The sequence below is a fragment of the Hippichthys cyanospilos genome, chromosome 17, assembly GCF_059441005.1.
Source record: "Hippichthys cyanospilos isolate Australia breed blue-spotted pipefish chromosome 17, RoL_Hcya_1.0, whole genome shotgun sequence".
Classification (NCBI taxonomy): domain Eukaryota; kingdom Metazoa; phylum Chordata; class Actinopteri; order Syngnathiformes; family Syngnathidae; genus Hippichthys; species Hippichthys cyanospilos.
In genome coordinates this window covers 11237747-11253740 of record NC_142385.1, presented here as the reverse complement: position 1 = coordinate 11253740, position 15994 = coordinate 11237747, and the positions used below count along the sequence as shown (strand labels likewise).

Below are 15994 nucleotides of genomic sequence, written 5' to 3'. Positions count from 1 at the left end.
GGCACATAGGCAAATGAAGATGGCTAAAGGTGCGCTTGAAACAAAATTTCAATCAACATTTAATGAGTTACAGACCAAGAGGTAGTCTAATGCTGACAAACACTCCACTTTTTTTCTCACTGCTGTGAATAGTCAGGCCTTGGTGGAGGCCAATGTTAAGGTTGGGGGTTAAAAGGTTAGGATTAAGAGGTTAAGGATGTAAGGGTTTAACTTGGGTTAGGGCAGGGGCACTGGACAAATATATATATATATATATATATATATATATATATATATATATATATATATATATATATATATATAGACACTCATAGACACTCATATATATAAGACTATAGCTCAAGGTGAAAAAAATTACTCTACTGTACAACAGTAACAATACAAATAAAATTGTGTTCATGCCAACAATCTTATTGCACATGAATCATCATTCCTTTAGATTTCCATATTATGTATTGTTTGCCAATAAAATTCAGAGAAATTGGGTCATGCTATGTTGATGAATCTGCTGTAAAATATCTTGCATGGTTTTGGGATGGTCATACAATCCCTTTTGGAGCCGCTGTCCGTCAGATGACTATGCTAACGTTGCTATGCCGATTAGCGTGCGTTCTATTTATTTGCGGAGACATGAGTGCTAACTGTGGATACAATTGTTTGTCAGGCTTATTTATCCATTCAGGCACTTCAATACTTCACAGAAAGTCAGAAGACCAAATAACAGAACTACACGGTCACAGAAGTGTAAAAAAATAAAAATAATAATATTAAATACATTAAAAAAACACAATGGGAAGGAACTATTCCCAGTAATTCCATTTTGGCAACACCCAAGTTGTTTTACGTGGATTATTGCTAAACCCTGCTGCTTATGTTGCAGTGTGGTTTATCTGCAGTTCTTTTTACAAGCCAACAGGGGGCAATCTCCTGGTAAACAAAAGGAGACAGAAGAAGATGCTAGTGATTTCACATTTGAACTGCTATTTTATTCTCTATCAGGGTTCATACTAGTAAATACGTCAGGCAGGTTACTGTTTTGTTGGTAAAGTATTCTTATAATCTGAGTGTGTTTGTGTTATCTTGAAAATATGATGGCGCTGCTTTTATTTCTAATCGTGTAGGCATGTTTAATCTGTGTTGAATAAAGTTGAACTTCCGTGTGCCATCTTTCTGCGTAAATATATGATGTTACAACCTGCGATTTATAGTCTGGTGTGCCATATACACAATAAAAATAGATTTTCAGTTACCTTTTTGTTGAATTATACTCCAGTGAGGATTATAGTCCAAAAAATGCAGTATGTGGGAGGCCATGAAGATAAACGAGTGTGATTGGATGGATGAAGGAATGAATGCTAGATGTTATTTGGGCGGGTGATGATGTAGCTTCAACTTTTGTCGGTGGGTGCACGCAGAGCACTTTTGCCTGTTATTATAGTTGAAGATACACTAGCGTATTTTGCAAGTGACCTGGTTCAGGTTATCAATTTCTTTTTTTGAAACCAAACATTTCCACATGCTTATTTGTGGCGCAGGCTCACCACACGCTGCTTTCAGGGTTATCGCCAGAAGAAAAGTAAAAATGATACGAGGTTTTCTATTGGCGTCGTGACATGTAAATCAATGGCGTTTGTATGGGGAATTTGCAGCCTTTTGGATTGACCTTTTCTCAAACAGATGCGAGAAGAGATGATGGGCATTTGCGTGCAGCTTGTGGTGATTGTGTGTGTGTGTGTGTGTGTGTGTGTGTGTGGGGGGGGGGGGGGGGTGTTAAACTTTGTTAGTGTCCAGGGTTTTGGGTTACGATTGTAATTAAGTCACTACTATGACAAACTGTGACTCCAGAGCCACATGACTTTCATTCTATATATACTTCATTGTAGTATTGCTAAAACAATAAATACATTAGTGCATTTTATAAAAGCTTTGCACAGTGCCACAGACAAGACATCACTGACATATGTGAGGTGACGGAAACACACAATTGTTTTCACATGATTTCTGCATAGTTTCAAAGGTTGCTTCAGAGGTGCAACTGAAGCTGAATGCCCAAACTTGATTATTGATTAAATGCCCCCCAAAAAAAGAAGTCCTGTGCCACAGGCTTCTAAAATCCAGTTTGGTGCCCCGGAGCTGATCCTTACTCTTATCCCATTGCTTCATCACTTTGAAGCAGTTTAGCAGGAGCTGCTTGGGCTTGTTGCTTGTCAAGTTGTCTTCGGGAGGTAAGCTCATCTATATACAGCCATGTCAGTCTAAAAAAAAAAAATCAAATAAATACAGATAATAAACCATAAACCAAGAATAAATCAACTGGCGTATATATATATATATATATATATATATATATATATATATATATATATATATATATATATATATATATATATATATATATATATATATATATTCTACATTTCATATTTTGGTAACATTTGGTAACATTTCTATGGATTAGCAAAGAAAAACAAGTTTTGCTATTTCTTATTGATAAACGTATTTAACTGATGATAAAAAATCATTTTTATAGGGTTTTCATTTTAATTTTTGGTAGACAATAAACTATAACTGCCATTATAACATCATTCATACTTCATATGTCGAGGAATTTGATTGAAAATGTATTTTGTGATTTGTGGCTAAAATATTGTGAGTGGAATGTGGACAAAATTGTCCCAGAAATTGACACGATACTGCACAAGCGTTTTTTTCTTTCTTTTTGATCTCACTTCCATTCTTATTTACATTCTTTGGTCTTTGTATTTTTCCCCTCCTTCTTGTACTTTTGTTCCACCCTTAAAAGGACAATTAACTTATTTAGTCCATAGCAGTAAAACGTTGATATTTATCCAAACCTATCAGGGCTCAGCTTGGAAACATCACATGACCAAACCCAGAAAATAGGTGAGCAGTGATTGGTCGTTAGCTGAGCCTTGAGCAGTTAGGATGTCGTTTTCGGTCTACGGCAAGTGCAAAAAGGTGTTTTTAAAGGTACTAACTGTACACAAAATAATTTAGTTTAATAATTAGAGACACAATATTAACTTCTTTACTGCTGAAAATGACTAAAAACGTTTTGCGTCCCTTCAATAAGTTAATTTGTGAATACCTACTTTTGCAAGCACCACAGTGTCAATTTTATTTAAGTAGTATACTTAGATACTGTACATTCAATGCTTACTTGCAAAAATAAATATACTCAGCCGTGTAAGGAGGCGGTGAGCTCGGACAGCTTGGCGCAGCTCGGGGTTCGAGCCCTTTGTGCCCTCTGGTACAGATCCGCGTCGCCGAAATAGCGTGCTCTGTACAGCATGCCTTCCTCTGCATGAGGGAGAATCCAAACAACGATAATTATAATGCATAGTGTATATCTGTGTGATTTTTTTTAGCGGCTTGAAAAAGTTTGACTTCAATTTTGGAGCCACAGGTTAGATGGAGTCGATTTGAGAAAGTTCTTTTATGTACTTTGCTGTTTCTCCTTCCAGCAGTTGTTACGCAGGTTGGAGATAAAATCGTCCTCCACCGCCTGCTCCAAGCGCCTGAGGTCGTCCACGTCTTTGGAGAAGTGCTCGGCCACGTAGTACGCCACCTTCAGGTTCTCCGTCAGCCTCTTGTGCGTATGACCCGCCGATCTGCCGCGTGACAAAGGGATAGTGGAATAAACAGCCATGAATTATGGTGTAAATATATATTTATTTGTTTGTATTACTCACGGGCGATAGTTGAGGCTGTAGGCGGGGCTTTTGACCATGATTTGGCTGAGAGCCGACACAATAACCAAGATGAGAATGGGCATGACCTGCACAAAAAGGGCAAGCCCCCCCTACAAAAAAAATAAAAAATTAAAATCAGTTAAAAAGCAATTAGCATGTTCATTGGAGCTGGAAAAGCAATGTCACTGGTTTACACTTTTTTTTCAGATTATACATGTGTGTACTATACTGACCCCTGACGGCCAATGTGTGCACACCAAAAGGAGCACAATGGAAAATGCAGTTCTGAATAGCAGAACATTCATTTCCATTCTTTGCGAAGAAAATACTATAAAAGGACTGTATTACTTAAAAAAAAAGTGGCTTAACAAATGCACGTGTTTTAATACATTTAAATGTCTTTAAATGTCTGTATTGAAATTTTACAATATGGTCTCTCTAAAGTGCAAATTGGGTCTAATCTATAGTGTAATGAATGTGACTGAGTGTTTAAGGAGGGGAGAAAAACTCAGTATGGTTTCACATTCACAGTATCAGTCAAAAGTTTGGAACCAACCTATTTTACGCTAATTTTCCATTATTTAATCATTTCCCAGCGTGTACATTAAAACCTAAAGAGACTGTTAATTTAGATTTAGACAGTTTTTCAAGAAGTAATAAATGAAAAGATGATGAATTTCAAAAAATGTGTTCTGAACGACCAACAGTATATTTTAAATATAATCGGAGGTTTAGTTATCATGAAATGATATTACATGGGGGGGTGGCACTCCTCCGGAGGCTGCCATGTCTCTGGACAATGGTAAATGCAGCACCTCCTGCTGTCCGCGATGAAAAACTGTCAAATCATACACAGTGTCCCTTTAAGTAATCAACGTTAAAAAGAAATGTTGTTGATTGTATTTGGTAAACAAAGGAAATGTTAACCAAAACAGAACATGTTTTACCATCTATATTATTTAACTTAGGCATAATTATTTTACCGTTTGAAAGTGAAGTTGTTCCTACATTTTTTGAATGGCACGGTACATGTCAAAACAGCGCATTCTAGTGGTCAAAGTGGAAAATTACGATGGCACCATACGTCTCTAGGTCGCTCTCTTCTTTGCGGCCTCTGGTGACGCATCCTTCCGTTCGCGTGCGCCTGGTTGCTACCTCGATGATAAAAACAAGTCGAATAATTATTCGGTAAAATGCAAGTTGAATCGACGGTAAAAGTGAGACTTACTCGCTGGGTAACCTCCTCCAAAGAACATGTTGAAGAGGTCCTCAGGGGAAATATCTGCATCAAATTTGGCATCTGCCCCTCTGGAAGGATGCTGCCTCTCTTCTCCGCATGCGTCGTATTGTCGTCTTTTGTTGGTGTTGCTCAGCACGCCGTATGCAGTTCCGATGGCTGCTCGTTAAAAACAAATTGTGTTTCTAACGGTTACGCAACGTTTATCAAAATGTATTTACAAGGATATTAAAAATGTGCATGCCATAAAGTTGACCTTTAAATGCTTCCGTGGCACCAGGAGCATGATTCTTATCCGGGTGGAATTTCAACGCCAGCTTCCGGTAAGATCTTTTAAGTTCGTCTTCAGAGGCGTCCTTCTGCACACCGAGGATCTCGTAAAAGTCTTTGCATTGCTTGATCCTGGAACGAGAACACGCAAAATTGTCACACAGAAAAAAATCTTGAATTTATTTAAATGTATTCTCATCTGTTTTTTTGTTTTTGTTTTGCATTTTTCGGCGGATTAGATTGCCCACCTTCGCACGGCATCCACCTGCTCTGCGGTGTAGGGTTTTGAGGTATCTGACGGTTTTTCTTCAGGCCGGCAATGGTTACTTTGGTTCTGTCGTAGTCGAGGTCCTGAGTCTCCATTCAAGTCCGTGTGTGCGCTTTGTCTGGGTGTGAAGCCGTTCTTGGAGATAAGCTCCAGGAGTACTAAGGGTGAACAACAACAACGGCTTCTGTGAAGATATTTTTTTTCTTTTTTGCCCATTTCTACTTTGAATTTCATCCTCAATCGGGAAAACTATAAGACAATGACTACACTTCTACGGGACTTTGACACCACCTTGTGGCAACTTTGGGAAGTTCCTAGGCAAGATTTTCACAGAATTTGGTAGGTTATGTCAACAACGACAAAATGCAAAGAGGTGAACTAAATAAGTGGGGGAACACTGTATCTACTTGTGGGCCAATTTAGCCCACCCCCTAACCTTACCCCCCCCTGCAGAATCACACCCGCACATTCTGTAACTGTCCATCATACTGTACCATCACATAAACATCCATACAAAAAGCAAGTGATGCGTTCAAGTAATCGCAGGTAGGGCTCACCCCTCGCCTTCTCTGTGGGGAAAAGCCTCTGGGCCTTCTCCAGGAACCGCCTCGCCTTGTCCGGTTGCTCGCTGCCCAGCGCCGCGGCGGCGATGTCGATGCACCGCTCCGCCTCATCCCGGTTCACCTCCATGATGGTGGTGGACCTCAGTGGGTTAGCGGCGGGACCGGAAGTCGATAAAAAGGTTGTGCTGACGTCATACGGATGCACGACGTAAAACGCAGCGGAGTGGTTGTCTTTTTTGTCACCTTCCTATTATGTAGCTGGAGCCCAAGAAACAATTTAACAAGCACATTTGGAAGGATCACTGATGTTTTGTTGAATTGAGTCGTCCGCTAGAGGGAGACAAATCATTATTTTTAAAAAGTAGGTCAAAGATTTCACCGCACCTCATTAAAAAAATAAAAACGTAAAATAATAGGCGGGATACATCAGGGACTTGCTGCCTGCAGACTTTTTCTTTTAATGTTCAAGGAAGCCGGTGTAAGAAAGCCCACACAAGCACAGGAAGAAATTTCCATCCATTCAAAAAAGTAAAGAACTCCCAAAGACAATATTTTTTAAAATATGAATAAACAAAAATAAGGATCCTTACAAGTAAATAAAATAATTACAAAATATAAAATAAAACTTGACACAATTATAAAATTAATAGTCAAAATTAAACATATTCCGAACTACGCTTAATTGACTCTGAACACAAATAATACATCATACAATATAAACGCTGTAAATACTCCGAAAAGATATGAGCAATGCATTTGTCTACACTAATAATCACACGCGCTGTATCAACAGATACATGTTACTTAAAATGCAAATAATAATGAATAAAATATGTATAAAAAAACACTAATTAAAAACTAACTTTTTTAAACTAAATATTTAATTTAAAATCTGATTGGATCGTGCCGGTATACCAAACTTGTACGTCGATATGCATGGGCGTTTGCTCGAGGGGTTCCTAATTTAAATGGGTTAAATAGGTTCACATTAAACTCCGTTCTTGTGACGTAATCATTTTAATTCCACATGCGTGTGTTGGTGCCGGACATAGGTGCGTGTGGGAGGGGATGAAAAAAAAAGGGGGGGGGGGGGGGGGGCTAATAATCACACATCTGGATGGAGAGCGAAGAAGAGGTGGCAAACAGCAGATGGGCCGCTAGCCAATAGGAGGCCGGCAAGTGGGCGGGAGCTGCGCTTCGATTGGCCGGGGAGCCGCCGAAGCACCTCGCGTTTCCCCATCTCTTTAGGTTTTGATGCGACACTTCTCTCTTCATCTCTTTTATTTTCAGTTTACAACAACGCCAACGGCCGGATATCACAGCTATAAAGGCCTCTTTAATCCCGCCTTCGGTGAGTCGCTCATTCTTTTCCGCTGCCCCCGCTCCTTCATTTCCAAGGAGTCTGTCACATCGACGTTACGCAACGCTTCCTAGTGGCCCGAGCATCACCGTGTATCACTCGCCTCTTTTCCTCCATCGGACTAGCAAACATCCTAACCGTTGTCTCCGTTGTGTATTTTTTTTTGTCACCCACGGCGCTGAAGAGCGTTTACCCGGCCAAAGCAGACAAGACAGTCAGCACCGCGATGACGGAGGCGGAGAAGCAAAAACAGAATCCGCAGCAACAACAACCTGCATCCGGCAATGGCTCTCCGATGGAGGCCTCCTGCAGGGAAGACGCGTTCGACCACTCGTACGAGGAAAAGCAAGGCCCCAAGCCGCCGAGGATCATCGTATGGAGGAACGTCATCCTCATGAGCCTGTTGCATATAGGTGCCCTGTACGGCGTGCTGCTCGTCCCCTCCGCCTCGCTCGCCACGCTGCTTTGGTGTAAGTTGCACTACTGTCCCATATGGCCTCTTGTTTATTCACACAATCGGCCATTCCGAACATAGGCACGTCCCATGTAGGGGATAACACTCGCTTTAATGGAACCGAGTTGCATGATTTGAGGCACCCCATTAAAGGATGTCAAACGTCATCATGTGCGCTAAAATAAAACGTCTTAGGATGCTTTGTAGTTCGGTGGGAATTTTAGAGGGGGCCACCGATAATTGTCTTGACCGTGTTGGAAATTTGAAATGGATGTTCCCGGTCAAACGGTGGTCTTGATTGGCATACAAATCCAAAGCGTCTTTGAACACTTAACTTCAATGTCAAAAAAAATGGTGGACATCAGTCATCGGTCGATGGATTAGAAATGTGGAATCAATCCGTCAAAACGCACTCCCGACTTAAACACTATTGCATTAACAATAATTGATTTATTGCAACAGTTTGACCCCAGAACAGCCTAATTCCAATTTTAATAATTTCTTAAAGATTAAAAACGCATTGACAAAACTAACATGTTTTTTTTTTTTTTTTTACTTTTATGGTGATAAGTGGAATAGATTAATTCCAAGTTTCTTTATTTCCTGTGGGGGGGGGGGGGGGGGGGGGGGGGTAACTGAAACGGGACCAAACGTCGCCTTTCAAGTTCCCATAGAACACATCATACAAAGTAGCCCAAAATCAGTGGTGTCCAAACTAAAGCCTGAGGGCTATTTATGGCCCACTATCCACTTGTTGGCAGCCCATGACATATATGAAAAATACATTTTGACATGGCCCGCAATGCTATTTTAAAATGTATAATGAACAATTTTTTATTATAAACAGTGCTTGCTTGCTTGATTTTTACTGATTAAAGTTTAAAACACAAAAAGGTGGCGCTTATGGCTTCCTTTTTTTCTGTATGCGGCCCTCAGGAAAAAGTTAGCACACCCCCGTAAATGCTATAGTATAGTGCATGAGTTTATTTTATTTTCCTTTGTATTCTGTGCAGATTAACTTTACATTTTGTCAAAGGCTTGCACCTTGTGTAAGGATTTTTTTTAGATTCATGGTAAAGGATGCGCAACCTTACCCATAAGAAAGTTAAACCTTGAATTCGATTGTTCCGGCTGGGGTCAAACAGGTCATCCTAAACAATTTCTTAATAGTAATTCAAGTGTAAATGTGAGTTATAGTGAAGAAATTGTGGAAATTGCAATTAATTGATTTCCCAGGTTATTGAAATAAACATACTGTACTTTTAAGTTTATTTTCGAATTTTGATGGCAAATGAGGGGGCCTTTAGCAATGTCACTTTTTTTTTAAATTCACAAGAGTGGTGAAACTTGTAGTGTTTAGCCTAAATGTAGCTTTTCTCTCCTTAAAGGGGCAGTGCGTAAGATTTAGCCCGTTTTTAATTAAAAAGGAATAAATTGATTAAACATTTGAAAAACTTGCAAATTAATGCGTTCATAACAATCAACAGTATTTTTAATTATAATCGTAGGTGTAGTTATTATTAAATGATATTACATGGGGGGGTGGCACTCCTCTGGAGGCTGCCTTGTTTGTTATAGCTACAGATGACAGTAAATGCATCACCTCCTGCTGTTTGTAATGAAAAACGGTCTAAATCTTATACGTTCTCCCTTTAAAAAAGGTTTCACTTGGAAAATTGTCCCTTTAGTGTACGGATCCTTCACAAATTTACACAATCGTTAATTATTGCCCATCATAAAATAAGCTTAACCATATCGGTCAAAGAGTAATGAGCGGCTGGAAAAATTTGCGGCTCGGCTGCACATACCCCGCGTCATAATTATACAAGACGGTTAAATAACTGCTTTTGAGATAATAAATTTGGAAACGATTTGTTGGGCAAACTTCTTCCTTTCTTACGACACATGAAACAAGGCGTAAATGTTCCGTTTACGCTTTCTTAGCAGGAATTAATCGGTAATTGCTTTTTTTAACGGTTAGGGGAGATAATAGATGAAAAGGATTCATTGTCCAGCTGTACCCGGATAAATGTCCACGCGTACATTGCGTAAGATGCGTGTGAATAAATAAATAAGATGCTGTTGGTCACTGATCATGTGCTACTCTATGACTAAGGTCGCACTAGTGTGTAACATGCCTTGACTCGCCGATTTTTCGCTTGCATGTGAAACACGGCTTTAAAGAAAGCTTACGAGACCTGCGGCAAATAGCAACAACGGCTCGCCTAAGATGTTCATAATTGTCCAATCCTTTGAGCGTGACTTCAAAGGCGTTTTACATCAGAGGTTAAGAATTGAAAGAAGACACCAGGGAGCTGAAATTTCACCCATATGGTGACGTGTCAAAGATGGAAACGGCACGACCAACTTAGTGGTCAAACGTCCACGAAAGTGCAATTGGCTAAAATAGTGCGAGTAGAATGTGGACGAATTTGTCCCAAAAATGGACAAAGTACCGCATAAGGCATAAGTGTCGAACTCCAGTCCTCGAAGGCCGGCATCCTGCGTGTTTTTCGGTTTTCTTTCCCCATCACACCTGGTTCAAATGATTAGCTCATTAGCAAGCTCTGCAGGAGCTTCCACACGATCCCAATCATTTGAATCAGGTGTTTTTGAGGGAAAAGGTTTGAAAACATGTAGGATACCGGCCCTCGAGGACTGGAGTTCCACACCTGTGGCATAAGGGGTAAATGTGCGTTTTGTCTCTTTGCAGCTGCACTTTGCTTTATAATAAGTGCTTTAGGAGTGACGGCAGGCGCTCATCGCCTGTGGAGTCACAGGTCCTACAAGGCCACTCTACCTTTAAGGATCTTCCTGGGCGTGGCCAACTCCATGTCCTTTCAGGTACCTAAAAAAAAAAAATTGCATTGATCCTATCAAGATTCAGCCACTTATCTTAAACGTATTATCCTGAATTGATTTCCGGCAGAACGACATCTACGAATGGGCTCGTGACCACAGGGTCCATCACAAGTACTCCGAGACGGACGCCGACCCGCATAACGCCGTGCGCGGCTTCTTCTTCGCCCATATCGGTTGGCTGCTGGTGCGCAAACATCCCGACGTCATCGAAAAGGGACGCAAGCTGGAGCTTCACGACCTGCTGGCCGACAAGGTGGTGATGTTTCAGAGGAAGTGAGTACGCCGCAATTGACAAAGGTTCGGCTGTTTTGGGGCTTGCTGGTGATAGATTTCATTTCAGAAAATTTGGAACTAGTTATTTTTTCAAACATTTTTTGGGGCCGTTTTTGATTTGGGGACATTTTATGTTTTTATAAATGAGTATTTTATCTCATGCGTTAATAGGAAGACTTAAACACTTTAATGGATAGCTTAACTATGTTAAAAGTGTTTTGATTTGAATATGAGCTGTGCTATACGAGGATAAAGAATGTATGCCTGTGGAAAATTTAACTCATTCAGTGCCATAGACGAGTATTATCTTTTATTTAACCGTAATAATAATAAATAACCCAATTCTAGGCAAATACGTTTTTTATGCAGAGGAGCTGACATAATTATATAGACATAGCACACAATATTCTGTTGACCTTGAAAATTGAGTGAAAATGCGAAGTGAAAAATACTGGCCCTCTAGAGGTTTACTTTTTCAATAACGCTTGGCACTGAAAGAGTTCAGCGGTGTCAAATGAATGGCTGAGCTATGCAAATGTTTTGATTTTGGAACGGCTAATTCTGATGCAGTAATATGGGTTGTTCTACACAGAGGATAAAGAACATATGACTGCGTACTGACATACAGTACATACTGCTGCACAATGTTAATCCATCGTCGTTTAAAGATACTATTAGCATTAATGTAGCGGACTGAATGGCTAACTAAGCGTTTTGGTTTTAAAATGCTTGGGGTAAATGATGTAATATCATTAAATGAAACTGGTTTTGTCATCTGCTGCGGTCTATTGACAATCGCGGCGCATTTTAAAACATTAAACATCGAATTTTAGATATCACGGATTTGGATGTTAACAAGTAGAACAACCAGTTAGACCAGGGGCGCCCAAGTCGGGTCTCGATGTTTCCCTTCGACCAACACGCCTTACGCCGAGCGCGATCGTTTGAATCAGGTGTGTTGGTTGAAGTAAAACATGGAAAACGGAGCTGGACTTCCTCTGATTTTGACAGTTTAGATTCTTGCCACATTCTGTATGTAAGGTGCTTTGTAAAAGGGTGGATTAACCACACAAATAAACTGAAGCTATATGGTACTAGTCTGGTTTGACAAGATAATTCAAGCATAATGGCATGAGCCACAAAGGTAACTGTGATCCCTCCTTTCCACACGAAGAATATCCACGCCACCCTGTGCCGTTCCTTCCTAACAGACACTACAAGCTGTCGGTGCTGCTGATGTGCTTCTTAGTGCCCATGTTCGTGCCTTGGTACTTTTGGGACGAGTCCCTGTGGGTGGCCTACTTCGTGCCGGCGCTGCTGCGCTACACCTTGGTGCTCAACGCCACCTGGCTGGTCAACAGCGCCGCGCACATGTGGGGCAATAGGCCGTACGACCACAACATCAATCCCCGGGAGAACAAGTTTGTCACGTTCAGCGCTATAGGTATGACATGACGCAAGCGGGCGATTGTGTGAATGCCATTTTCCTTTTTTTTTGTTGTTGTCATAATCGGTCAGGCGTTTTTTTTTTTTTCAAGATGAGAATTGTTATTGTTGGTTCGTCGCTCACTCCCTTCATCATCGTAATTCATGTAGATAAGCGTAAGTCAAAATAACCAATCACACGATGCCTATCGCCTCGGCACTAGACTGCAATAAGCAATCACAGCCACTAGGGTGTATAAGAAAAAGAAACGGGAACATAAAACAAAATAATGTGCGATAGATATCTGTCACAAGTAAAAAGCAAGGTTTTGCCGAGATTACCGTCTAACTAGGATTTTCTGGCTATGAGCCAATCAGAATGGGATTGTCTCTTTGCAATGTGCCCACTGGTTACTGAAATCATGTCGCTTCTTTGCCCGCATCCCAGAATACTTTGTTCAACTATTTGCAAGCGATTTATTCATTCAAATCAGAAATAATAACAAAAGAACACAAACATTTCTAATACTTAGTTCTAAACATGACTTTTTGCTCAACTATTTGCAAGCGATTTATTCATTCAAATCAGACATAAAAAGCAAAACAACACACATTTCTAATACTTGACTTTTTACATGTAACATGACTCTGAAATGCAGCACAACTATTGACATTGAAAACATCCCAGCGACCTTCATTGAGGAGAAAGATAATCAGTCCAATACATTTAAGAACACGTACTCTGTATTCCCCAGAAATTTAGAGGGCATAATTCAACCGTTAATGGTGACACAGGCGGTGACGATTACAACTATGGATTAAAATGATTGACGAAATCTAATATGATGGTCGGTCCGTCAGTACCGGCAAACTGCCCAGATTTGGTGAATGCTTTTCAGGGTTCCCAAATTAAGACGTCCCACACACGATTTCTTGTGTTTTTGTCCAGGCGAAGGATTCCACAACTACCACCACACTTTTCCCTACGACTATGCCACCAGCGAGTTCGGCTGCAAGTTGAACCTGACGACCTGTTTCATCGACTTGATGTGCTTGCTGGGCCTCGCCAAGGACCGAAAGCGGGTGTCCCACGAAACGGTGCTGGCGCGAGCGCAGCGCACGGGCGACGGCAGCTACCGCAGTGGCTAAACTGCAAACGGGCCGCCCTGACCTCGCCGAGCTTGAAACGGAAAATAAAACAACCTCCACGAGTCATTTTTTTGACAGCGTTTCATCTCTTCATACACCACGTGGAGTTTTGACGGCTCCGCGGTGGGCCGCGACCACAGTTTTGCTTGTTTTTGTGGTTTTTCGTAGCTGTAACTAAAATTTGTAAAGCCGATTTAGAAATGAAACAAAAAAAATCCCAAACACATACTTGCTAAGCGCTCGGCCTTCCAATGTTCAATGGGGCTTAGGTCTTCAGCAAAAGTGTTTTGAATTTGAAGTGAATTAATTTTGAAAAAAGAAATGCTATGTATTCAAAGGTCGCTCATGTAGCCACTTGTTTAACTTGTTTAAAGGTCATTAGCGTCGTTGAAATAAAAAAAACGACAATCCGAACGTTTGACCTGATAATCGTTGTCTGGTGACGACGACTAAACCAGAATGGTTTGTTTTGTCGTGAAATTGAACGATAAAGCCGTTTATCTAGTGCCAATTTTGATTTGTTTTCAGTGGGCTTTGTGGACGTTTTTTGGATATTCTCGTGGCGTCCGTGGCTTCGCTTCCTCTCTCGCGTTTTATGCAACATCCATGTAGCAGCCGGGTCATGTGACCATGTGGCCATCCATGCATGATGAGGATGATGGTACCCCGAACGTGTTATCGGCGAGAACCTTGACCCCCCTTTTCAAGTGTCAGCTTTCAAAGAACGCTTGTACGATCTTATTTATGTATTTATTGTTACATTCGCTTTGGTTCCGGTTGAAAGAGCGTCGCTTGGAAAATGAACCGCTAGCCTTTGAAATCTGCTTTTTCCGTCTGGAATTGGAGCACCGGTTTAGTTTGTTGTCACCCATCCCCCCCCCTTTAAAAAAGTCAGGAAAATACCAAATGCCTTATGACTTGAATCCATTCCTGATGGTCATCCACTCTGCCCCAACAAAAATCCAATACAATTAAACCAAGGTCCATGTTTACAGAGGCATAGTTGGTAATGTAATTTAAGTAACTATTAAGTTAACACAAACCGCAAAGGTTTCTACTTGTATCAAATGCCGTTTAAAAAAAAAAAAACTCCCCTCCACATCTCTCATCCGAAGAATGTGCCAACTGGTTAGCGATGACATACGCTGTACAAGCAGCACTCCCCAAATTAACGTCGCGCCAAAAGCGACTAGAAAGATCGCAAAAAGGTTGGAAGTCTTGAAATGTTTTGTCAAACTGCTCAGTTCGGAAATAAAGTTCACAATATTTTCAAGACCAGTCATTCTTATTTGTGTGTTAATCGTTTTAAAACGCAAATATATATACACATATATATATATATATATATATATATATATATATATATATATATATATATATATATATATATATATATATATATATATACACACACACACATACACACACACACACACACACGTATGTTTTCAAATAACACTTTCAAATGAAAATGGCTACTCAAAGCTGTGGTCAAGACCATTCACAGCTCAGCTTGAATGTCACATGACCTAATACAGAAAACAGGTGAGCCATGATTGGTTGTGACAGAAGCCTTGAGAAGCGATTCCATTTTCAGTAAATGCCAATGAAAAAAGGTGCATCGAATGGAAAAATAATGACAGTATTTTCCGCACTATAAGGCGCACTGGATTATAAGGCGCACCCTCAATGACATATTTTAAAACTTTTTCCATATATAAGGCACCGGATTATAAAGTGCAATCGCAATGACATTTTACAACTTTTTCAATCACAATATAGTAATTCTCAAAAGTAATAATTCAATAACTCTAAACTCTCAATAGCATAATAGCGGTGTCATACACATGACGTTGTTGGTACGCATTCTCGTCTTGCGCTTGCACAAAGGCTTATTCCGTGCTTTTAGCACCGCCTCTGGCGGTCTGGAGGGGCGAAATAGAACTCAATGTCAATATGACCAACCTTGTTCAATATGACTAACCTTGTTCAACTGTAAACACACAAAAGAAACGGGTGAAGCTTACTTCATCAGTTCATTCCCCATCTACCAATCCCAACCCCAATATCGATCCATATATAAGGCGCACCGGATTATAAGGCGCACCGGATTATAAGGCGCACCATCAGCTTTTAAAAAAAATGAAGGCTTTTAGGTGCGCCTTTTAGTGTGGAAAATACGGTAACTACAAAATACAGCCTGCTTTAATCTGTTTAGCAACTATCGGTTGACTTTAAATAAAATTAATAGGCTGCACAAAGTCTACTTGGAAGTATACTGTATTTGCATGGTGACTTTAATGCTCTGCTTTGCCAGTAATGGAAGAAATCTAAAAATGGCATTGATGGTTTTGCACAGGGCAGAGAGGAATGTGAGTGGGGGAGGCCTACGCGCATGCAGGAGGGCACACATTGTAACA

At 40.5% G+C, this 15994-nt stretch overlaps 2 protein-coding genes across 4 annotated transcripts; one reads left to right on the top strand and one right to left on the bottom strand.

Moving 5' to 3' along the window:
- Positions 1-296: 296 nt before the first annotated feature.
- On the bottom strand, positions 297-6382 carry dnajb12b (DnaJ heat shock protein family (Hsp40) member B12b). Of its 2 annotated transcripts, none has more exons than XM_088439744.1 (9): positions 6046-6382; positions 5469-5646; positions 5207-5352; positions 4942-5109; positions 4798-4868; positions 3714-3823; positions 3466-3632; positions 3205-3321; positions 297-2255 (listed from the first exon to the last, which is right to left on the bottom strand). In XM_088439744.1, the coding sequence occupies exons 1-9, from the start codon at positions 6176-6178 to the stop codon at positions 2251-2253; spliced, it is 1095 nt and encodes a 364-aa protein (XP_088295870.1). In that variant the 5' UTR covers positions 6179-6382; the 3' UTR covers positions 297-2250. The 2 variants fall into 2 exon arrangements, with proteins under 2 accessions (XP_088295870.1, XP_088295868.1); XM_088439742.1 differs by having other exon boundaries at positions 3182-3321; positions 6046-6380.
- An 853-nt stretch (positions 6383-7235) lies between these two features.
- Positions 7236-14852, top strand: scd (stearoyl-CoA desaturase (delta-9-desaturase)). 2 transcript variants are annotated; one of them, XM_088439105.1, is made up of 6 exons: positions 7236-7402; positions 7596-7881; positions 10579-10709; positions 10795-11000; positions 12212-12444; positions 13375-14852. In XM_088439105.1, the coding sequence occupies exons 2-6, from the start codon at positions 7638-7640 to the stop codon at positions 13572-13574; spliced, it is 1014 nt and encodes a 337-aa protein (XP_088295231.1). In that variant the 5' UTR covers positions 7236-7402; positions 7596-7637; the 3' UTR covers positions 13575-14852. The 2 variants fall into 2 exon arrangements, with proteins under 2 accessions (XP_088295231.1, XP_088295230.1); XM_088439104.1 differs by lacking the exon at positions 7236-7402 and having other exon boundaries at positions 7409-7881.
- The last annotated feature ends 1142 nt before the right edge of the window (positions 14853-15994 follow it).